The sequence below is a fragment of the Clarias gariepinus genome, chromosome 20, assembly GCF_024256425.1.
Source record: "Clarias gariepinus isolate MV-2021 ecotype Netherlands chromosome 20, CGAR_prim_01v2, whole genome shotgun sequence".
Classification (NCBI taxonomy): domain Eukaryota; kingdom Metazoa; phylum Chordata; class Actinopteri; order Siluriformes; family Clariidae; genus Clarias; species Clarias gariepinus.
The window spans coordinates 10942501-10967524 of NC_071119.1; the positions used below are offsets into that span (position 1 = coordinate 10942501).

Here is a 25024-nt window from a genome sequence, read left to right on the forward strand (position 1 = left end):
TGCTAAATATAAAATGATCAGTTGTAATTTACTTTAAATTTAATTCAATTTTATTTGTCACATACTGCTCGAGACCTAAAAATAAAAAAATATGAATAGGAAATAAATATGAAAATTAAAATAAAGGGTAATTTTAACCAGAAAAGAATAAAAATAGAAATATACAAATAAAAGTTAAAAATAAAATAACTGTACACAAAAATACAAAATATAGAAAATATATGGAGAATATATGAAAAAATGTAAAACAATAAGAGCAGCCAAATAAATGGTAGTAACTCAACTTGAGTTAAGAATAAAATTGCAAATGTTAATTATTTCGGTTGCATATAAAATGAAGCAGAATTTAACAATATATTAATAATTATATAATAATAATTAATAATTATAAATTATAATAAAATAATCTGCACTTTACCATTAAAAATAATTGTGGCCAAAGTAAGATGCGAGAGGAGAGGAGAAGGGAACTCTGTATAGGCTAATGTATAGAACGACTCTCTCTCTCACACACACACACACACACACACACACACACACACACACACACACACACTAATGTAAACACTGCTCTGTGTTAAATCTTATTTAACAAGCAACCTCTCTAATGTCACTTGCTTTTGCCTACATTTAAGGATTTTGTGGAAATGTGACGCCGCATTGTCGTTTAGATTTAACTTACGCACTGCTACACCCTTTTTAACCGTTTTTTCCCCCAGGAGCCTTTGTTGCAGTTCAGTTACTAAAGAACAGTCACTACACTTGGACACAATGTTATAGTAAACAGTAGACGCGCACTGAGACTGAGCATGGGAGACGATTTCCATAATCCTACAGCGCAAGCAAGAGAAGAACCAGTTGGAATCAGGTGACACTCAGCAGACAAAACGCATGCGTGCTAGGTGTATGTCAACCCCTCGCTCATTTATCAAATGAAATTTGCTTGTCTTGCAAAACGCTCACAAATCGAGTTACTCTCAATCCAAGGTTCCACTGTAGTTAAATGATTTCGTTCGAGTATAAAATGGTCAAGTGTAAATTATTAGTGCCGAGTAGAAAATGGTCAATTGTTCTGAGTTTAAAATAAAATGAATGTAGATTATTTAGTTATAAAATTTAAAGTATTTAAATTAAGCGAATTGATTTTGTTCATATTTTCTTTAGAGTCACTAAGGTTGTTAAAAGGCACAACTGCTGCATTAATATGTCAAAATTATATTAGTTGTACAAGTGTGATTTTTCAAAACAGGATCTCTTGATGCATCCGCCTACAGTTGAGTTTGCTTATTTAAGTGTGCACTTACAGTATTGATCATTTGAGATTAAGTAGGTTGAGTTTTAACAAAAAAAGTATATACTGTATATATATTGTAGCAAATTGGACCAATGAGAAAGTGTTGAGTTTTGTTGCACACAGCAGACTGTTGTAAACAATATAAAAACTTCAGTTTACAGCATTATTAGCTTCCTTTTCTACAAGTTTTAGTTTCACCCAGGTAGGTGACACCGACTCCCTATCGTAGTACAGGCATGTTCTATGCGTAGTCCCAAAAATATTACAGCACAGTTCAAAGGTCAATCTTGCCATCGGAAATAAATAAATAAATAAAAATAAGAGTAGGCATAACCACCAAACCACACAGATACACTTAACATACTACATCTGATTATACTGACTAAACTTTTGCTCATTAATTAAACAATAAAATCCAAAATGTGAAGATGTTGCCAGTTCATCCAGGAAATGACATTTTCACATCTACACAATTTGTTTTCATTCAAGTCTCTTTCCTGGTACACGTGTAATGCTTCTTGCAGTTGTCTTTTAAATCTAAAGAAATCCTGTCATCTCTTGTAAAAACGTTTATCCGTTTAATGGCAAATCCGTAATGCTGATAAAATGCTGTACATTTACAGCACGTAAATAAATATATGGATTTGGACAATTTGTTCACATTAAGTGTTATGCATATGAAATCACTGATACTAAGTTTGTCCACAGTACATGTCTCTATTATACACAGATTTGCTTGTCTTTGGAGTGTTGTAATGTTATCTCCTTGCTTAATTCTTTCCTCTCGCAAATGCTCCAAAAAAAAAAAAAAAAAAAGACATAAGCAACACAACATACCTGTCATTTAACTAATGCTGAGTGTAAACGTCTATTTTCTTGCCTTCAACATTCTCCAAAAATCCACAGAAAATCATTTGATTAACTAACAGCAGCTAGTGTTTGGCTAAGCCGGTGGTTTTGCTTGAGCGATCACGGGACGGACAGAAGAGACGCAAAACAACAACAGGTATAGCTATTAATGAAAACTTATACATGAACACATGTACAATGTCCACTTTTAATTTCCTCCTTAGCCGCTATAAGTCAAACCAAAAACCTCAGTGGCTCGATGGCTCCACATTACACTTCGTCAGGGTCTGATTAACAACTCTAGGACATTTAATTAAAAATTTTTAGAAGAAGTCCTTTCTGCTTTTCTCTCTAGACATTTTTTTAAAACTGATACACAGGCTGTGAAATAGTTAAGTCAGATCTTAAGTGTAGATCAGTGCAGGTGTGTGTTCCAGGGAACCACACACACACTCACATAATCCAATATCATGCCTGAGCAAACAACTTTACTGTCACTGCCAAACCACAGCTAACCACCGTCACCCCCTCACCCCGCCCCTCCAACACACACACACATTATCTGAAATGTCTTAACTATATCCAGCCAATGTAAAACCAAATATCTGAATAGCAAGTCATAAGGAAACGCTCACACAAATACACAGGGACACACACACACACACACACACAGGTGGTAAATAACTGACCCGTGTCTTCTGGCGAGCCCAGTGAGGTGCTGTCCTGAGAGAGCGTGGTCCAGCTGGACTCCTCATCACTAGGTGGGAGGTTCTGTATGCGATGGAGCGCACGGTCCGTCTTGGCGCCGGTCCGTGGCCTGTCCTTTTTTGTCTCCGGGGAGGACGAGGCAGAGGAGGAGCCGACGGACAGAAGGGGCGTGTCCTCTGGGCTGCGCTGTTTCCGTGATAATGGTGGACTGAGGTCTTTCTCTTCCAGGAGAGGAACCGTGACATCGTAATCCTGCGCCTCGGGCTCATCGGGTGAGAGGTCGTCACTCTGCGACTCCAGGAAGACCCTGTCCTTATGGAGCTGCGGGGACTTCCTGACGAGCTCTGATCTTTCCGACAGGATGAGCAGCTCGTCGGGATCGTCCTCAAACGTCATGGTGTTCGAGTCCTCGTGCCGATCAGCGTTAAGGAAATCGCTCGTGTCCTTGCTCGCCGGCTCGTCAGAGTCGTCCGGCTCTGTTTGGATGTCGATGCTTAACTCCAACTCGTGGTCCGAGTCGTCGGCGCTTTCCGCATCGTCCTCGTTTGTCGTGTTTTTGTTTTGGTCTTGCAGCTCGGCCGCTTTGCGCAGCTGATTGGCGCCGTTCTTCGCCAGCTTCAGATTACCTGTGACGGGGGACAAGGAGGACGTGGAAGACGTGGAGGAGGTGGATGACGTGGAGGACGAAGGAGGCGGTGCTGCGCCATCACCGAGCCCCATGGCACTCTGCATGCTCATTAGCGCATACTTCTTGCGACACTTTGGGGGCGTGGCCTGGCCCTGGTTGACCACGTCACCGCTGAGCAGTTGGTTGTGGGAGGAGCGTAGACTGAGGGAGGTGGGCGGGGTCACTGGAGGTCCATTGCAGTTGGCTGCATCCATGGAAGGGGAGGAGCTGTGAGGGGAAGGAATGCAGACTGACATCATGGCTATGAGACAAAAAGAGGAGAAAAAAACAAAAAACACAATATAAATATGACATAAATGTCCATAAACTTTTCATAGGCGTGATTTTATTGAAGTCGCAAGGTAACTTCAGTAAATAGAGCACAACAAAGAGGTGGAATGTAGTTAGGAGTCTTATGAGTGATAAGTGATGACGGTCTGGACAAACAACAACCTGTTAACGTCTCCTGCAAGTTTTAGGCCTTGTTCACACAAGCGTTAAAATCAAGCTTTTTTTTTGCGTCCGTAGCGTCCGGTGAGCGCGGATCAAGTGCAGAGTGTTTTTTTTACACGTAGGAGTCAATGAGAGTGTTCACACGGGCTTTGGGGACGTGCGTTTGTCCGGCTGCGCATTTATACGGCATTAAAAAAACGTTGCATGCAGCTTTTTCTTGCCATTCAAAATCCAACAAACGCAAGAAAACCGCTTCTAGTTTGTTTTCTTCGCGTTCATTTTACGCTTCGAAGGACCGGATATATCCCATGATCCTACATGCTATACATAGAGAAATGTGGAAAAGGGCAAGATAAAAAAAATGAATTGTTAAAAAACGTACGCAGAAATATTCGCATTGAACCCAGTAGCTGCAGGCTTTCATATCCAGTTCCCGACACTGCCCCCACAGGTTAACACACAAACTACAATTTGGGCTGCAGGCTGACGTTAGACAGAGACAAACGAACGCCGGTGTAGAAGTCAGTCAATCGCCACTACAAAACACAACATACGTCCAGAGCAAGTTCGTTTATCCAAAAACTTAACGCCCATGTGAACAAGGCCTAAAGGCTTAAATAATGAGCATTAATTTTGTCCTTGTTTTTTGTATACACAACATCCATATATATGTTATACACAGCCCTATATAGACAGTGGCGTGTTCTCCTGAACAATATAATTTTCTCAATTTGTAACATAAATATTAGCGTAAATTCAGGTAAATGTCCATATAAAATATAATACTGTATAAATATTCTGGTACTGTAAAGAGAACACAAAGCAACCGTAAAGGAAAACACGGCTTGGGATAGTGAATTATTATTTTATTTATTCTACAGTACCTATACCAAAAAAAAAAAAAAATAACGCTCCGGCATGAATTACAGTACATATAGGGGTAACACTGGTATTTTACTGTACAGTATACTGTCGTTTTTTTTTTCTTTAAGGGTAATGTATTACGTTTTATGTGTTTAAGGTAATGTATTGAGTTCGAAATTAAATTAAAGTGTTCTGGGAGAATATTTAGGTTTTACACCTTTACGTCTTTTTTTTTATTAAATCCAAAATTAGTTTTTCATAATTTGTCTTTTTTTTTTTTACAGTGCACTGTATTTTAAAATGAGTGAAACAGCGCCGTCGCACTGCCTAAATGTCATGTGCTGAAACACGGTATTGCACTTTTACCATCATATCTGAAGGGAAGCCAAGCCGAGATGGCCTGAAGATTAACCCATCATAAAATGCTGTCTTCACAGCATCGTCAAACTGTTATTTGTCAGAATCATGTCAAGAGAAGTTCAGGGTGAAGTTCCTTTTCTTGGTTAAAAAAATTAAAAAGTAGGACAAACCAGTTAGGTGAGGTTACCGTCATACTGTTCACAACATTAGAGTTTAGGTTAAAAAAAAACTTTGTAAAAAACTAAACTACAACTAAATATTAAAAACCAGAGCTTCATACGGACAGGAAAAATGAAGGGATTCGGACTTTCAGTAAAGAACACTGCGTGGCTCACTGGTCTTGCTGAACTTTTAGTTATTCTGATGACTCTTATATTGTTTATTGTGCCTTGCTCACCTAGATTAGTTGCACATGTAATGCTCATTTTATTGTGGCTGTTTAACACAGGATATAAGAAGTATGGAAAGAATTTGTTTGTCAAGTTCATATAATGGGGTTTATTTATATGTTATGTGTTAATATCTGAATGTTTTCATACAAAGCTAAATATTTCCTTATTTAGTTTGTAATAAATGCTTAAAGTAATCTCAGTAAAGGCATGCCTCAGCTGGAGTGTGTGTGTGCATACGGACAAGTTTTTGTGTAACACTCTTGTGTTTTTTTTTGTTTGTTTGTTTTTGTACTGGACACTCTAGAGGTTTGTGTAGCTGTTAGCGCAGCAACATATGATGTACAAAACACACAGTGATAAAATAAAAAAAATAAAATAAAAAAAACAAAGAAGGCGTCTCAGTTGGCTCCCTCAGAAATTTTCCCCACGCTAGAGTTGCTTTAAGATCAGTTGCCACGATTAAAATATACTCCACACTGCTGCCACAAAGACATCTTGAGCCACTTCCCATCTCTACATGCTGTGAGCAGATGCTGTAAAACTCCAGAAGGAATGAGATTGCTCCACCATGTGCAAAAACAAATCACTTCAAAATGTAATATCGAGGTTGAATTGACAGACCACATGATTCACATTTGTTTGACGGAAACAAGGTGAGCGGAGGTCCGTGAGCAGCGTTTTGGTGAGACAGATGCTTCAAATTGTGTGTCAGGGAAAATACTGACAACTTTAAACACATTATTTGTTGAACATGAACATGCCAAAAGCATGAACAGACGAAGAGAAAGAGAGAGAGAGAGAGAGAGAGAGAGAGAGAGCTCACCTTGAAAGGGTTTGGTTGTTTATTATCAGAGGTTGGTGTTGAAAATCTGAAAATAAGAAAGACGAATTAAGAAATAAAGCGACAAATGATAAGTGATGATGTCATGTAACTGAGTCTTAAGGATTGTTATTGTGTGCTAGAATTTTTTAATAAATTAACAACACATTGTTTATTTTTTTATTCTAAGTTACATAAGTAGTATTGTGGAAATTAAATGCAGGATGTTAAACAGTGAGAAAAAAAACAGACATGATGGATGATCAATAATAACAATAACATGCTCACTGAGTGTAACAGCATCCATATCATACACTACTGCTCTATCTGTGCCTATACGTGTGTGTGTGTGTGTGATGTGTTGGCCTTGAGGGACCTGCCAGATGTTTGTCCTTGGAAATACACGCCCCTTGGGCGGGTTGTGGACGCGCCTCAGTAACTACAGCGTCTTAAATTACTCTGGACGAATCGTCCCGGTCCTCGCTGTGTATTCACACACGATTAGATATATGATGCCGTGGTCCTATACTCACCAGAGAGCCAGGGATTGTGGGAGTTTCCACAGAGCCTCTCGGGCCATGGTGCGGTTTGGTCAGTGCATCGTCACAGTCTCGGCCCGAGTGACTGACCGAGCGAGCAAGCAAGAGGAAGTTCTCTGTCTGTTTATTGATTAAGCAGGACGTCGTCTGAAATGATAACGAGAGCCTGCAACACAACACAACAGGGATTAATCGCTCTAAACACACTGTGTGTGTGTGGGGGGGGATGCTGAGTGTGTGCGTGAGGGTGTGTTTTGGGAGAACTGATTCTGTGCGTGCAAAAACAAGTCACAGCGGGGAAGACGTACGAACAGCTTATGAGCAAACAGTTGATTCAGAGACCGCATTAACGCCAAAATGAAATGTCACGTGAGATGGATCGAACAAGGCGGGGCTTCTTTAATTTAAAATGCATTTCTGAGCGCATAGAAACCATCACGTCTGGATAATAGAAAGAAAGAAATTATGCGAATCGTGACTTACTTAAGATAAATGAATTAAGGAATACGCTCTAGTATAATCAAAACCTGCTATTTTTATCCAGACCTGGTTTCTAACTCCGGCTCTTAACCTACTTTTCAATGTTGCGGTGTAAATCCTGTCTGAAGATAATGAACGAAGAAATTGCTGCTCGAAATGTCATACAGTGTGTATGAGAAAAGAATAAAAACCAGGAAAAAAACACGTTCCTTTTTTCTCTCTCTTTACACACATTATATATACATACACACACACATACACACAACAAACTTCCCAAATAGCAGCTTTGCAGCCACATGTCTTTCTTTAGAAGGAGGGAGGTTCAGTTCAGAAAAAAAAAATCTGCAGGAATTTAAGGGAGAGCTGAAGAATTCTTGGCATGTCTGTTTTGGAAGGCCTTAATTACTCAAAAACACAGAGTGAAAACACACACTAACACACATCCTGTATCTCTTTTACCTGTGTGTGTGTTCAGGTGTGTCCGGAGCTCTTCAGCTGGAAAAAAAAAATAAAGAGGAGGACGATTAGAGATTCTTCAATTCGGTGGTATATTGCTCAAAAAAAGGATGCGATATCGGTACCGATGCCGGTCTCTGAACTACACTTTTTCTGTTATTTATTCATAATTTTTTTATTCATCTCCATTGCAGGTTTACACACTCAAATAAACGCACATAAACCTACTTAAAACAGCACTTTTTCGCTTTCAACTGCAAATTCAAATTTTTATTCGTCACATACACAACCATACACAAATCGTCAAATGCCAATTAGAAAAGAATGTAAAATATAAAATCTACTATATGCAGTAATTTTGTTCTAATAAAATAAAGTACAGTGGAACCTTGGATTATGAGCATAATTCGTTTAGGAAGCGGGCTCATATTCCAAAACACTCATTAAATTTAATTTTCCCATGAGAAATAATGGAAACTCAAATTATTTGTTCCACAGCCCAAAAAAATAAATACTTAAAAATAATTAACACACAATAAAAAAAAATAAAAAAAATTAACCTGCACTTGACCTTAAAAAAAAAAAGTAAAAATAAATCCTGACAGATAAGTGTTTCTTTTTGTGCGCGCAGGCGCTGTGTATGTGTGTGTGTGTGTGAATCTAAAGTAATCTCCCCTCTCCCCCTTCTCGTCTTACACAGTTACCATTCCTCCACTCTTTTCACACACACGCGTGCACACAACAAAAACGCTGTTTTATCTGAAAAATAAACAAGAAATCTCTTTAACGGCACTTAATTGATTAAGGGAATCACTGCTGTAAAGTAAACAAAAAAACTAACTAACTTGCACTGACGATTACCCACAATTCCGCAGCGCAAGAAAAACCGCTGGCTCAGTTATCACGTGACGCTTGGCATCAAAACAAGAAGACATGCATGATACATGATACTTGGTACTCGTGAACCATGACTTGTTCATTTACCAAGTCAAAATTTAATAAAACTCTATCCTCGTCTTGCGGAACACTCGCACACCACGAGTATACAATAGAAATATATAAAAATGTAAAAAGTATGAACGGTATGGTCATGGAGTATGAGTCATCAATAATTAGTTCTCATTTATGTGTAAATACCAGAAATGTGCAACATATGTGTCCTGTGCAACAACTTGACATTGTATGCTGCATTTCACATCTTCGCTTATTTACTTCACAACAACGCCAGATTGCTCACACAGTGTAACACAAAACACAAAAGTCAGGCCAGAGATGAGCAAATGATTTAGTCACACAACTCCGACACTTCTCCCATCTTTCTTGCTCATTTACAGAGTTCCAATGTTAGAACGCACACAATAATCACGAACCCTTGCTCGTTCAATTCCCGCCAATCAGAGGCTAGAGACGGGCAGTACCAGCCAATCAGAAACCGAAGGGCGGTGCAATACTGTTGACCGGTTTCTGGTTGACTGCTTCTGATTTGATGCTCTTTGTGTCCCAAAACGCACGTGTCAAACTGTTACGCTTTCTTCTGTTCTTGCATCTAGCAGCGAGTATAGACTTTGCGAGTGTGACTTCAAGCGCTTTTTATTATTTTCTGTTTTTAACTTGAGTGCAATAACTGTTTTGATTGAAAAAAAAAAAAAAAAAAATTGAAAAAAAAAAAAAAAAGATTTCTTTTGGAAAAAAAAAAACTCACGTTTTAGCAAGAATCATGCAGTCCTACCCATTTCCACTACTCAAAGTCGTCTTAACGTTGTTGCGTAAGTTCTCAATTTACAAAAGCTCTACAAAAAAATTTAATAAATAAATAATAATAATAATAACAACAACAAATAAATAAATTGCTTTTCACCTGCCCCTTATGCTCTTCTCTTTATCTCTTTTGCCAGTTTGAATAAAAAGATGAATGGAAGGGTAACTTTTTTCTTTAGCTCACAGAATGTTAGCCATGTTAAACATGATTCTGAGTCTGAGCTCTTACTGCATGTTGATCCACAACACGGCCTGTTCATATTGATAAAAAAAAAAACGTATAAAAAACTACAATCAAAATAGTTATTTTCATGTTACCAGACAGCTAAGACGAGCAGATGGTCAAGTTTCCAAATGTTTGTTTGGTTTGTAGGTGTGTGTATGTACTCTGTGTGTATGTGTGTGTACACACACACACACGCACACACATATTAACACACACACAGCTTACTGCTGGGAAAGTGCAGTGTGAGTGAAAAGTGCTGAGAGAGGGAGATGTTTATGATGAAGTCACTGTGTTGTTTCTCAATTCTCTCTCTCTTTTTCGCTCTCTCTCACACACACACTATACAATTTCACCTGTTTACCTGAGACCACTCCTCACACTCAGTGCTTTCCCAGCTCGAAATTAAAGTCCCTGATATTCAGATGCACTGGTACGTAACCATAGCAACAGTTAGAATTCTGTGGACGCCCACGGTAAACACGATTAACACGTCTAGACCCGACCCGCATCCTCTGAATGAACTTCGAGCTTTTTGAAAGCTCCAGGAACAAACAGAGAAGATCAAAGGAGACACCAATCTTTCTCTGTCGTACACAAGAAACAAAAACACACACGCGAGTATGAACGTTAAACCCTGGAAGAGGTAACGAGCAGGCGAGTCATTTCCTATTCTGACAGAGAGACAGAGCGAACAGGCGTCACTAAAGAGGTTAGTTAGGGGGGGCGATCCAATTAGAGCACCGGACATCCCGAGTGAGAGTGTGTGTGTGTGTGTGTGTGTGTGTGTGTGTGTACTGTATGTGTGTGCTTCTCTCTAAGGCTTCCTCACCATGACAGCAGGAACTAATTCCCGAAACAGCAGTAATGCTTGTGAGCTATGCCCGCGGCGTAGCGTTTTCATAGGTCATGTCCAAAATTCCCACATGTGCCATGAGCCAACACAAACACACACGCACACAAACCTCCTCTTCATGCCACTAACTACTAACTCCATTCTGTTACTCTATTCTGTTACTAACACTATTCTCATTCAGCTTATAATAAACAACCACAGGCTGTACATAAGTGAGTGAGTGAGTGAGTGAGTATTATATTTTTGGCCATTACTTCCACTGTCCATTTTCATGCGTTTATTTGTTCCCCTTTTGGAAGAGTGTGTGTAAGACTACACTGATTTACACAACATTTATTACACATAAAGCATTCCTTTAAAACACCGGAGCAGGAACAGGAAGCGGGGAACACACATCACCCACCGCCCTCTCCCCCCTGGGATGCGGAAGCCGAACAATATACAGTGAGGATGTTAGAGCGGTAAGTGTGTGTCTCATTCATACACATTTATGCATAACAATACACACAAACAAAAAGGTCAATATAAGGAAGAAACACTATAGACTTGTAGGTAATCAGCTGACTTTATATTATTGTCACATGACATTGCTATGTCTAGACCTGATCAACTGAAGCAACCCCAGATCATAACGCTCCAACAGAGGCTTGTACAGTGGGCATGATGGGTGATCTTGACTTATCAGATCACATGATCTTTTTCCCAAACTTAATAGAAAACTGTCCTGATCTTTAATTATTGTCTGTTATTTTTACGATGTGACTTTATCGAGCGTTTAAATGATCTCCGATCATGAGTTCCAGACAGATCTAAACCCAATTCCAGTCATTTAATAATTTATTTTTTTCAAGTCGAATCATTTGACTCTTCTGAAACACCCTTTGATATGTTTGGCCTGCAGTGTTTTGTTTCCATCATGAACTTCCAACACTGCCAGAGGCTCTAGACTTCTGGTGATAAATGTCTTACATTACAGGCATAATTAGTTTGTGAGATACTGTATCTAGAGAACATTTCGAGGAGACTGATTATTTAATGGAGGACTTTGTAAAGTCGCCGTTGACAGATCATTTTCAAAATCGAGTTGTTTCTTGGGTAGCAAGAATGGAGTCTAATACAGATAGAATTAGGGATAAAAACATTTTTTTTATGTTTTTTTTCACAGCAGACTGCTGTAGTTGCTTTGAGTTTTTTTTCTAGTTTTGCTTTAAGGCACAGTAAATTTAACGTCATCACTCATTTTAACATGTACATCATCTTCACGTATGCTATTGTTTAAAGTAAATACAAAGATGAGTCAAAATTTATCTGCACTTTTTAGAAATAATTTTAAATAACTTTTAGAAAAAGTGTGTGGGGGGGTAATTGTTGGTAAATAATTAATTCATAACAAATTAATTAATTGTAGCCTACCGTTTCCACTACCTGACCCGCATGGTCTTTGTTTTACCCATAACCAAACCATAAATAAATAAAGATAAGTTACACACTAATTACCACCTGTCAATCACTTTTTCCGCAGGACTCTTGCATGAATAGGCACAGTGATCTGTGTAGTTATAATGGCGTTGACAAACTTGGTTGGTAAAAAAAAGGTGCAAATTCACCTACCTGGCAATACTTTGGCTTTAGACCAAATGAAAGAGGACAGCCACGAGATACGTCTGAAGTGGTGTGTAGGATTTGCAGTAAAGTTGTCCGCGCAAAAGATGCGCAGACGACAAATTTACATCACTATTTGCGTGTTCACCATCCCGCAGAATACAGCTCATTGCCAGTGTCATCACACACAACTAAACCTCGCAGGAACCAACCAACAGTATCTGTGGCTGGCGCTTCCTTTAGAGCTAGATTGACAGGTCAATAAGTAATTGTTTTCTGCCACCGGATTTCGAGAATTATTTTCACAGCTTATGTCTTTGCTAGGCAGTCCTTCTTTCTTCTGCATTTTTGTGTGTCTTTTTTAATGTGTTGTAATGATATTTTTATTGAACTGTACATAACCACAAACATTTTACAAGTATCGTTTTACTGCTGAAGGAAGTGATGACACAGTTTAACCTTAAGGTTTAGGTGTATTAAACATTTTATTAACGTAGTGAGTCTGTGCTGTTACACACGGTTTAATCAGAATTATCATTCCTCTATAAATAATGTGGCATTAGAGCAATTTATTACCTTCATACTTTGTAATTGTGTACCTGCAGAACCTGCTTACTTTTACGTACCAGGTTGCACACTAACTAGATATGGCCCCTAAATTATGAGAAGGTTTCTACATTAAAATTAATGTGTGTGCTCGTTATTGTGCTTGGTATTGTGTTCATCTCTTCAAGTCTAGTCTTCGATTGCTTCCTGATACATCCTGCACACACACACGCACGTACGTCACCACAGTCAGCGCTGTGGTTAAAAAAAAAAGATTGCTGTTAGTCACTATACAGGCTTGACGATTTCTCTAAAATTGTTTTTTGCAAAATGTTAGCATTTAAGGTGATAAAATGTTATAATTTCTCTGTATAATGTCACTCAATATAAGGCCACAAAACGTTATTAGTCACTTTTCAGCATAAGTTTAAGGCATTGTGACAGGTGACCCGTTTAAGATATCAAAAATCCCTACACAATTTTGCATCCTCAATATCTTTAGATCACATCAACCCAATTTGGTGACGATCGTATAAATTTCCTAGAAGGAGTACATCAAAATCCATCAGGTGCATTTTTTTATACAACCCAAAATAACTGGCCTAGTGTTGAGCCCAGGACATGCAGGGTGAAACTTGTTCGTCTCAATGAGCTCTAAATGTGTACTGAGTTTCGTGTGCCTACGTCAACGTGTGTATGAGCTATGCAGCAAAATCTCGTGTGGGAGCTTCTGAGGGCCTCAGGCCACGCGACTCTCCGGCATCATATTGGCAGCCGAGTCCAACCTCCCTGCCAATTGTCATAAGTTTTTGAGCATGTTAAGACCCCCAAAAAGCCCAAAAGGGTGGAAAAAAATAATCCTCAGGAAAACAAAAGGGTCCTGCGCACCCTATAGTGCTTGGGCAGTAATAATAATGTAATATCGAATTGAAACATTTAAAAAATCTTGATACTTACTCATTTACAATATAAGTCATAGGTCACGTGAACTGTGGGTCTCACCTAGGTCTCGTGTTAAGATTGTATCGTGCGGTCCCTTGTAATTCTCATCCCTATCATTAACACTAATCCTTTGAGGTTTGTATCGCTGTGTATTTGTTGTTAGTTTGAGAGAACGAGCAAAACATCATGAAACATAAAACACTGTATATTATAAACAATAAACAAAAAAACTGATTTGAAAAACTGCAAATAATTATCATTAAAGATGCTCTGGATCCAGTGCCTAGGGTGGGGAAAAGGTGTGGTAGAGCAGTCTCTGATGCAGCTTGAAATCTGAATGTCATTATCCTGGACCTGCTGTCCACCAGACCCTACCCTTTCTTCTTCTACCGGTTAGAGTACAGACACTGTGTCCCAGCATAGAACAATGTTGCCTGCATAGAAGAAACCCAACAACTGCCCCTGCCCTGATCAGCGAAAACACAATCGTTTCACGTTCAGCAACTGCGCCTGAGTCAGAGGTGACAGAGGTGGTCTCAGGTACAAATCAAATCGATTATGGAAGGCAATCGTACCTGGGACTGAAAGTGGATCGCTGTTTAGACATGACATCATCAGTGCTGTCTGTGCGCCAATCTCATCCTCTGACCTACACAGCCATAACTAATACAGTAAGAAGGCATGCGAGAATGTCGCTCTTGACATTTTTCCCACAAATATCTACAGTATTAGGCACAGCGCAAACCGCACCCTTCCAGTTTTGTTACTAAAAGACCCCTTTACTGTAAACCCTTTCTTCCCCACTTCAGATCTTTATGGAGGGTTAGAAGACGACCCCACTGTACCTGAGCAACCCATACAGCCTCACTTTTACCTCAGGTCACTTGACCATGTGACCATGACCATTGGCATAAGCAGAGATATCCATCTTCGGGCACTGAAGCCTGCCATAAAAGAGAGAGAGAGAGAGAAAGAAAGAAGAGAGGCAAAAATAAGAGAAGAAAGGAAAAAAGGAGCAAGAAAGAAAGAAAGAACAAAGTCAAGAGAGATAAAACAAGGAAGAAATAGAAGGAGACAGAGGAAGAGAGGAGAAGAGAAAGGGAATGAAATAAAAGTGAGTTTGGACGAAACAAGAGAGAAGAGGGAATCAGGGAAAAGAGAAAGGGAGAACTAAAGGAGGGTAGAGAGAAAGAGGAAAAAAACAAATGAGAGAGCAGAAGTGAGGAAAAAAGAGGGAGAGAAGGCCAGGGTGTGTTTGTGCTGTAAATATGACAGATATATAAAAAGTGTTAGGATGAGGACACTGAGAGCAAACTTTTCTCCTCTAACAACGAACACACACTTTTGACTTGTGTACTTTCTTACCGTGCACTAATAAGAAAATACAATTTCTGTGGAATATTTTGCCACTTTATCTATCTCTCTCTCTCCCTCACACACACACCTGCGAGGATGAAAGGGAACCGGAGAGAACAAGATCTGTAGGCTTTCCTGTCAAATCCTGTCTGCCTGAGACGTATATGAATATGTATCAACCATTCTACAGTCAGAGCCGAGTGTACACACACGCACGCACACACACACACACACATACACTGGTTTGTGTGCTATCTTGATCTTCAATTTCTGAGCCATGCAAAATTATCATAAACATCCAGCACATCTGACAGCCAGAAAACGCACACACACACACACACGCACACACACAAATAGTGGTGTTTCTTAAATGCTATTCACGCTGATGCAATCCATGAGGGAAAACAAAAAGACGAAGAAAGACAGAGGAACTGATGAGAGCAGTGTGTGTGTGTGTGTGTGTGTGTGTATGTGTGTGTGTCAAAATATCCGAGCTTCACATCTGACGGGGTTTGGGTGTGGGGGCGGGGAGGTATGAGGCGACCCAAACAGAAGACAGGTTAGTTATTTACAGAATGATGAGGTCATGCAAGGACGGAGAAAGAGAGAGCGATAGAGAGAGAGAGAGAGAGAGAGAGAGAGAGAGATTCTGTAAAGAATTACAGTTCTCCTATTGTTATTCCAGAGAAAAACTGAAAGCACACTCGCTCTCGCTCTCGCTCTCACGCGCACACACACACACACACACAGGGATGAAACAGCAGTTTCACTATCAAGCCAAAAGCAGCAGTTGATCAGATGAGCTGATCAACTGACAGTCACACACACACAGCAACACGATTTGTCACCCTACACGCTCCTCCTCTTATTCATTAGCCCACTACTGAGCACAAGTATGTACACCCCTCTGTATGGGAAGTGTACAGAGCCGGAATGCGGAATCAGTGAGAAGACATGTGAGACGTGACTGTCATGTAAATATTGCACAAATACTGTACCTACACGTGTGTGTGTATGTGTGTGTGGTCATTAATATTTAATAATATGTGAGTAACAGATTAACTATCAGTACAGCTTTAGTTTTTTTTTTTCATTAAAACACTGCAGTCTCCATGACTCCTCCCTCGCTCTCTCTCTCTCTCTCTCTCCCTCTGACTCACTTTTTCCCCCAAGTCAGCAACTCCAGACCCTTAAACTGCGAGACAGGGGGCTCAGTGCTATGAATCCTGGAACACACACACAGACGCACACAGACACAGCATAACTTTAGAGGTCATTGCCGCTGTTAGCAATGACATCATGTCCCCAAGCTAAAATAGGATTGAGGAACGCAGAGAAAAGTAAACTAAGTAAAAAGGAAAAGGAGGGCAGGACGTGTAGGCCAGTATCAAATGCTCCCTGTATGTATGACTCTCCCATCAGGAGGAGTTTAGATCAGCGCCTCAAGTGGCACGTGAGCCTGTGCGTTCAGTGGTTCAGTGATCTACTTATAGTTCTTTGTAATCAAGTTTGTTTGACTTGGGCGAAACATGACAGTCAAGATAAACATGACTGCTTACAATTTACTAATTAACTTTGACCCGATGAATTGATGTTGAAGTTACTGGGAGGTCGAACCAATCTGCGAAGGTCTGGAAGAAGATCCAAACTTTCACCCTCTGCTGAAGGAGAATCAGATGCTTCTGATAGTCAGGAACAAACAAGGAACCGCCAAGGCACAGGTCTGCACTGAACGCAAAGCACAGTCAAGTTGAGCTACGGTTATAGACCGCTGTCCTTGTTCCAGGATACAAGTGTCAGGGGTGTTGATTTATTGCCTGCAGCACGCCTGACTCCGCTACAGCAAGTAGCGATGTTCCCCCTTTCATCTTGAGCGGTGAAACATGGACAATTTTACAGTGCTGCACATTTCATATGTGCTATAAGCTTTACTTCAGGTGCAAATTAGAAAAAGGAATGCCATCTTTTGTGGTTATTGTGTTATGGGACGGAGGCAGGCGACACAGCCGTATTGTTAGGATCATCATTGGTTTGGAGTAATCCAAATTAGCCTAATGTGCATGACTTTGAATGGTGAATCCCACCAATCACGAGGAGAACATTCAAACACACAGAGGCAGGAATCAAACCCAGACCTTAAAGGTGCAAGACGGCATTGCTAACAACTAAACCAATGTTCCGCCCCAGTTAATGCATTTTGTTCAAATTCCTGGTTAAAGGTGGTGGAAACTGTGCAACATGCTCAGTGTTACTAGGATGACGTATGTGATTGAGGTACACGCTCAAGTATTAAGTGCATTATCCGAGTGTGCAAATCCGACCATGAGAAGTTTGACTTATTACTATTTCTGTCTGATTAATGTGTTTATGTTAAAACTAACATAACATCACGTAAATGTCCTGCCTGTCTACATTCATTCCCATGACGAAAAGACTGCCGTCCAAGAAAGACGCTCCTGCTTCAAAATCCGCACCTGCGAGCTTGAGTAAAGTTTGCATCTGACCACACGGACAAAGAAAAAACATTTTGGGGGAAGGTTTGAAACCAAGCTAGTTTTAAATCCTGGGAATGCTGTAACAACTGTAAAGCATGGTGGTGGTAGCAGCATTATGCTTTGGGGATGCTCTGTTTTGAAGTAGAACCTCAAATGATCAGCTTGACAGTTAGTGTCCTAACAGAATGGTGAATACAAATACACATCAAAGCCGGTTAAGGAACAGTTAAATCAAAATACAGTGAAGCTTTTGGAACCTCAAACCTATATTGAAGATTTGTGGACTATGCTTACAATTCAGCGCCGTGCCAAGAAAACCGACACATTTAACAAAACTGCCAAGAACTCATAAGGAAAGTGCCCACCAAGCCTTTTTTTTTTTTTTACAAGTCTTTAACACCTGAATGTCTTGCAGGACATAAATGCTTTCATTTCAGCTTCCCAAAGCAAAACCCCAACCCAAGCAGAGACTTTTTCTTAGATGCAGATGTTATTTTTCTTGTTCTGCGCCAAAAAGAATCCATCCGGTACTGCCCCGTGTGTGTAATCTGTTTGCATTTACAATGGTTATAGAATTTATCAGTGCTGAGCACACTTTCTGTCGCGTGGCCAAAATTTTACCTCATCAAACCGTGATGTGACCCTTTTTCTGTTTTACTAAGCACAATATTTTTCATGGTAGGCCATACCCATTGATGAACTGTTAACAGTTGAGTATTTGCATTATTTCCCATTTATTTCCTTTGTGCAGGAGCAGTACGATTTAGGAAAAATACTCCCAGACTGATTTACAGCTCATCAAGCTGTTTAGATTGCTTACAAGTCATAATGAAACAGCATTTTAACCTTAACATTACATGGTGACACACAGCCATGTTTAAGGTTACACATGTATGACGGGCATTTTCAAGTTCAACTGTTTCTTGTGAATGAAGGAGTACGATGATGAGACTCTTACTCACTCACTCACTCACCATCTATACCAATACATCATGTATACAGGATCCCGGGGGCCTGGAGCCTATCCCAGGAGACATAGTGCATGAGGCAGGATACACCCAGGATGGGGTGATAATCCATCACAGAACATACATAAATACATACATACATACACTCATTCACACACTATTTGCAATTTGGGAAAGCCAGTTTTCCTGATCTGCATGACTTGCATGTTTGGACTGTAAGAGAAAACCCTCAAAGCATGTGGAGACCGTGCAAAATCCAGAGCCACAGACCAGAGGCGGGAATCGAACCCAGACTATAGAGGTGCAAGGCGACAGTGCTAATCAATACGGCACCTGATGATACTCATTGCTGCAGTAAAACATCTGAATGGTGCAAAAACTTTAAAGAAGGCGGTACATCCGTGGACAACTATCCTACCCGAGGTGGCTCAGGAAAAAAATTACCCTTTGGAAATTGACAGACAGATCTTTTTATAAGAGATACATCCGTCTGTGGGAACTGTACAGACCATCATTCACCAACACCACTTGCACATTACAGGATTGCCACAACCCCCATTTAGTCGAAACCTCACGGCAAGCCTTCTGTACAAGTTTGGGAGTTCCTGGGAGGCCAGTGTTTCCGACGTCCGATCATGACTTTGCACGTTGATGGTATCCACTAAGCACTAGTGATAAGTGTAGCAGGGGCTTTATAGAAAAATAAAGCTAGTTTACTAGGATTGATTTGAATATATACCCCCCATCATACACACAAACACATTCCTACGTCACTGTGGTCATGGTCAAGTTATTCACACATGCGTGCTTTATCGCCTCATGAATATTAATTAGCGCTGAATTGGAGCTCAGCCAATCAGGATCGAGCTCTGGTTGAGACACCGACATTCCCAGCTCTCACGTAAACACGGGGTGAAATAAGGCTAAAACATGGGCGCAAACACATCCGAAGGTACATTAAAGCAGAAGGAAAAGTGTTTTAGAAATAATAAAAACCAAAGTCGAGCAAGCTTTGCTATAAATATATCTGTCATGGCGGTGCCGCGTTAAAAACAAGCCCTTATCTCTGGGGTTAGATATCCCAAACACCTCACACGCACGTGCATTGATAAGGCAAATCATTCCTAAGACAACAAAAAAAAACACCCGTTTAATACACCTATGATATATGTAATGATATTTACATATAAATACCTATTCTGTGCTGTATTGACGGCCCAGCTTGTCCTGAGGAGGGGGCAAACAGCTTCAGCGCAGATACAAGCACTATTTAACTCATTATTCCTTCATTAAAAAAAAAAATGTTATATTAGCATGATGCTAATTAGATAAACCGTCGCCATGAAGACTGAAATAACCGAAGCCGCTGAGGGGGCTCGCTAGTTCAGGCACGCGCGCACGCGCACGCAGCTCGCGCTCGCTCTGTAGCTCTCAAGGGCGACAATCTTTCCAGAAGTTTCCGTTATTAACCGTTAAACCGCTCCTTCGTGTTCAGAAAGAAACCCCTAACCCGATCACTCTGCATACCTGATAAGTCAGGAACACTCGTTTATCCTTTTTTCTTTTTCCTCGCTCCGAGTTCCAGCTCAACGTTTCTCACTCACACTCTTCGTTTCTCTCTCTCTCTCTCCTTTTCTGTCTCTCCTCCCTTCCAGATGTCGCGCAGGAAGAGCGCGCGCCAATCAGGGCGCGAGCCAACAGGAAGCTCTCATTCTCCCGTGGCGTTTTTTCTCTCACGTTAGAGAAAGAGAGAGCGCGCGCGAGAGAGAGAGAGACAGAGGGGTGTGTCTCAATCCGACCTGGTGTTTTCCTGTGAGGGGGGAAAATATGAACAAAAGCATTTGGCCAAACCTCATATTCTATATGCATAATTGTACCCAAATACATATACTTCAATACGTAGTCGGTCCCACTTTTGCAGCTATAACAGCTTCTTCTCTTCAAGGAAGGCCTTCCACAAGATTTTGGATTGTTTCGTGAGAATTTGTACCTGTAGAGCATGTATGAGATCAGACACTGATGTTGGACGAGAAGGCCTGCGCTCAATCTCCGTTCAAGTTCATCCCAAAGGTGCACAGAGCTCTGTGTTGAGGCCAGTCAAGTTCTTCCACACAGGGCTCATCAAACCATGTCTTCATAGTCCATGCTTTATGCTTTGTGCACTTAAAAAAAAGCGGCTTTTCCCAAACCGTTGCCACAAAGTTGAAACCAAAACATTATCCAAGATGTCTTTATATGCAGAAGCATTAAGATCGCCCTTCACTGGGGATAAGGGGCCTGATTAAAATTCAATAATTAACAGGTTTGGCCAAATACATTTTGTCCATATATTGTATGTATTTATTTCTTCTTAGGTCTAGCTATGTACAGTATAGCTTTGGGCTGAGTCTTGATATTCTGATAATCAACTCAATACTGTTACTGATCTTCTACATATTTTTGATGCAAAGTAATAGTTTTCCCTTATGCAGTGTGACCCAAACATTACCTAAGCATGTATATATATATATATATATATATATATATATATATATATATATATATATATATATATATTTTTTTTTTTTTTTTTTTTTACTAAAGCATGTATTTAAGCAATATCACACGAGAGGGATTGCTGTACTGCTTGATATAGCATGGCTGTGAGGCCCAAGCCTTAAATAAAATAGCATTTTTTCGTTCGGTTTTGTAATTATAAGTTACAGCAAATGCTTAGGCCTCTGATTGTGTCGCACTACGCTAAATACAATAATGTTGAACATTTCTTAATATATGATAATACTGCATGTGTTACATGAAGATGATGATTTCCTCCTTTAATCCAAAATAATTTTTCTGGGCTGATTTTAATAGATTTACATGACCCCAAAGAAAAAACATTAAGTGGTACTGTAGGTCTTGTTCTATGTTTTCAAATTAGTGCTGCACAATTAATTACATACAAATCTAAATTGCACTATAGACCTGTATGATTATTTATGCACAGGTATATAAATAATTAATTTATATTATTCACTTATAGATTTGTCCAGAATTTACAGTATGAAGAGTTGATCAATAATCAATCCCTGCTTTCCATTATGACTAACAAATAAAAATGGCTTCCCAGTTGAGTCTGGTTTCTCTCAAGGTTTCTTCCTATTGCCTTCTCAGGGAGTTTTTCATCACCATCGCCCTCGACTTGCTAATCACTATAATTTATAAATATTTCGTAATACCTTTTAAACTCTATTCCTTAGTTTAATTCTGTAAATTTGCTTAGTGACAATGATCACTATATTGTGATCATATACATACTGTAAATAACACTTAATTGACGTGACTTAAAGCATTTAAGTATTTGTATAATGTTTTTTTATTATAATAATTTTAAATTCATAAAAAATATTGGTGAATATTCTCTTAATGAGATCATTAGTCCTTAATGTGTGTTAGATAGTTTATAGTTACATATCACAATTTAAATCTTAAAAATCGCAATGTAATTTAAGTCAAATTCTGCAGCCCAATTTCGTAGTTATCAAATATATATAATTTCATCTATGGATGCATTATTTAGGGCCCTTCTGTGTTTAGAAATGGTGTGTGTTTTATGAATGATTGTAGCTCTACAGTACCTCTTACTGACTGACCGAGCTAAACCAGGACATTCGTAGTAATCAGATTACTTAAGTGCATGTAAACACTTGAATCCAGTTAGTCCCATTGTCTGGATTTTAAAAACATTACTAAAGAATATTTCTTACCATATTATTACACCCACAAACTAAATCATCCAGCGATAGTGATCCAGTCTGTTGTGTCAAATCTTCCTCTAGTTCACTTTTTAACCCATACACCCATATCCTGATATACTTTAGTATACTGTTCAAACAGTTAAGTCCATGTTTAACGTGAACAGCATGGTTTAAGTGTTCCTATAGTGTTTATATTATAGAGCGGTTCATGACTGAAGGAACTGGAGATCGATTTGAGACACACCCGAAAACTTGGCTGAGGCAAAGGCAAGAAAATAAACAGAGTAAATGTGCTGAAGTGTTAGTCTATAGCAAACATAAAGCTCTTTAAAGTTCTATTCCCTGTTTATTATTTTAATTTATATGACTAATCAGTCACGAATTCAGCTGCTCCAACAAAGTTTTAAATACTGAGTTTGGAGGGAAAAAAAAGTCAGAATGTCTAGCTTTTTTTGGTAGTGTTACAGTACAGAGCATTTCAGGCCTCTCAGTCTGGTGAGGAAGCGAACTAAATGAATAAAATGTGAGTCAGGATTAAGTGTGTGTGTGTTTGAAATCGAGCCGGGCCACGTCTGTTCCTGTAGAGGAGGGGGTGATATCATTAACCATCTGTGCTCCTTTGTAATTTTTAACTCTGAGCTGCTCACAGCCGGGGGTCAGGGCTAGGACTTTGTCTATGAGTGTGTGTGTGTGTGTGACCCCTGACCCTAGTCTGCCCCAGGCTAAGTTCAGTTCACACTGAGGGCTTAACTGAATTCCTGCACTGTACTTTTGCATTTGTGTCATTATTTGTGCTCAGAATTATTTTCTTTTCCTTGCAGTGTGAGTTTAACAGACTAAGCTGTACAGGAAGCTGATCGAGTATTAAAACCAGCGTATTTTATTTTTCTTTTGTTCAGGATCGACGTAGCTTGCAGTCGGATCTGTTGAACAGTTTTTTTTTCCTGCCGGTTGATGTACCACCTGTAGACAATCCAAAAGCAGACAGCTGAATATTCCAGTGTCTGCGTCAGAACCAAACATTTGCTCTCTCTTTCTCTGTCTTCAGTAAAGGTCTGAGAAGGAAGGCTGCCAGGAGCACGATCCACCACTCTCTTCCACAGAGACACCAACACACTCACATCATACTAAATTCTCCACTTTAACACAAACCCAGAAGAGCTTCATGCAGAAACTGGAACTCTGCAGACTCCAGACACGTCCATATTTGGGAATGAGAGTCGATCTCTGAGTGGGCGTGTCCTCCTTGGGATTCCTCTTTCCTTATGATTATGTGGTGTAGTTGAATACGTGAGGAGCATCACCCAGGGCCCTCATGTCACAGGAAATGATTACTGACGGTGACGTGTGGTGTTGTGTAGGCCAAATCGGTCGTACAGTGTAATCGATGCCGCATACAACCGCTAACAGGAGAATCAATACCGCTGTTCTGAAACGATAAACGACTTGTTTTGTACAAATCCTTTGAAATGTTTTGTTTATAGACTGTGGGTTTCTGTGGGAGAAAACAGCTTGATGTTTTATTAGAAATGAGGCTAGATGATGTCATGATATTCATGTGCTGAACTTGTTTAACTAATGATCAGAGAGAGCCAAGGGATTGGTACAATAAAGAACGAAAAAAGGGGGAGAAAAGAAGGGAAGGGGGGAAAATTTATGAAAAAAAAGAAACAAAAGGACAGAAATGGCAAAGGAAAAAAAGGAGGAAAAGACAATAAATGAAATAAAGCAATAAAAAAAGTTACATTAAAGAAAGAAATAAAAACAAAATGACAAAAAGAAAGCAATAAAATAAGAGAAATTAAACAAATAAAGCAATAAACAAAGAAAGAAAAAGGGTTATATGAGAAATTGAACCAAAAATTTAATAAAAAAGGGCAAGAAAAAAAGGGTTAATAATGACAAAGAAAGAACATATATTTAAGTAAAAAAAAATTAAGAAAGAATGAAAGGAAAGAGGAAAATAAGAAAATTAATGAAATAAAGAAGAACGACAAAGACAGGTTGAAAGAGACAGGTTAAAAAAAAAAAGGAATGTAAGAAAAAAAAACTAAGTACACAAAAAATGGTTTAAAACAAAGAAAAAGTGTACATTGAAAAAAATTAATATAGAAAAGGAGAACAAAAGAAGTCATGAGTAAAAATTAAAATGAAGGACAAAACAGAGTGAGAATGTAAAGTAAAAGAAAAAGGGTCAAACAAAAAAGCAGGGAAGGGGGATAGAGAAAGAAAGTAAATGATATGTTTGTGATGTGTAATAAAGGAAAAGGAAAACAAAGAAGCGAGACGTTGACTGAAGTGTTTATGTTTAACTCCAAGACTTCGTTAAGTTTGAGGTTAAAGTTTGCAAACCCTGTGCTGCCCCCTGCTGGAGAAATTCAATGCCATGTTGCTAATGCTCTGCAGCGTGTGATGAAACACCTTGGGTCTTAAGGTTGAGTTTGACATATAATTCAGATGCTGTGTGAATATAAGTGGCCTTGTTGCCAAGGCGACCAGGGAGGTCAATGGGAGGAGGAGGAAGTCATACACTCGCTCATACACGGGTCTGATCAGAGAACATGACTCCGTGTCTGCTGAGGCGAGGTCGAGCCGTGGAAACCTAAAGGCAGGCTCGGTGTTCACGGCATGCATGCTGCAATAACACACACACACACAC

General features: G+C 39.6%; 1 protein-coding gene across 4 annotated transcripts in view; it reads right to left on the reverse strand.

The window, feature by feature from the left end:
* apbb2b (amyloid beta (A4) precursor protein-binding, family B, member 2b) overlaps positions 1-20319 on the reverse strand; it is a 38379-nt gene extending 18060 nt beyond the window's left edge. For 2 of the 4 annotated variants that reach the window (XM_053479869.1, XM_053479868.1), the window contains exons 1-5: positions 20156-20319; positions 7886-7921; positions 6941-7112; positions 6411-6456; positions 2833-3780 (exon numbers count right to left, since the gene is read on the reverse strand). In XM_053479869.1, the coding sequence (XP_053335844.1) occupies positions 2833-3778 (946 nt within the window). In that variant the 5' untranslated portion in view covers positions 3779-3780; positions 6411-6456; positions 6941-7112; positions 7886-7921; positions 20156-20319. Of the gene's footprint in view, positions 1-2832; positions 3781-6410; positions 6457-6940; positions 7113-7885; positions 7922-19822; positions 20132-20155 lie in introns of those variants that run through there. The other 2 variants (XM_053479866.1, XM_053479867.1) reach the window with 2 other exon arrangements.
* Positions 20320-25024: the final 4705 nt, after the last annotated feature.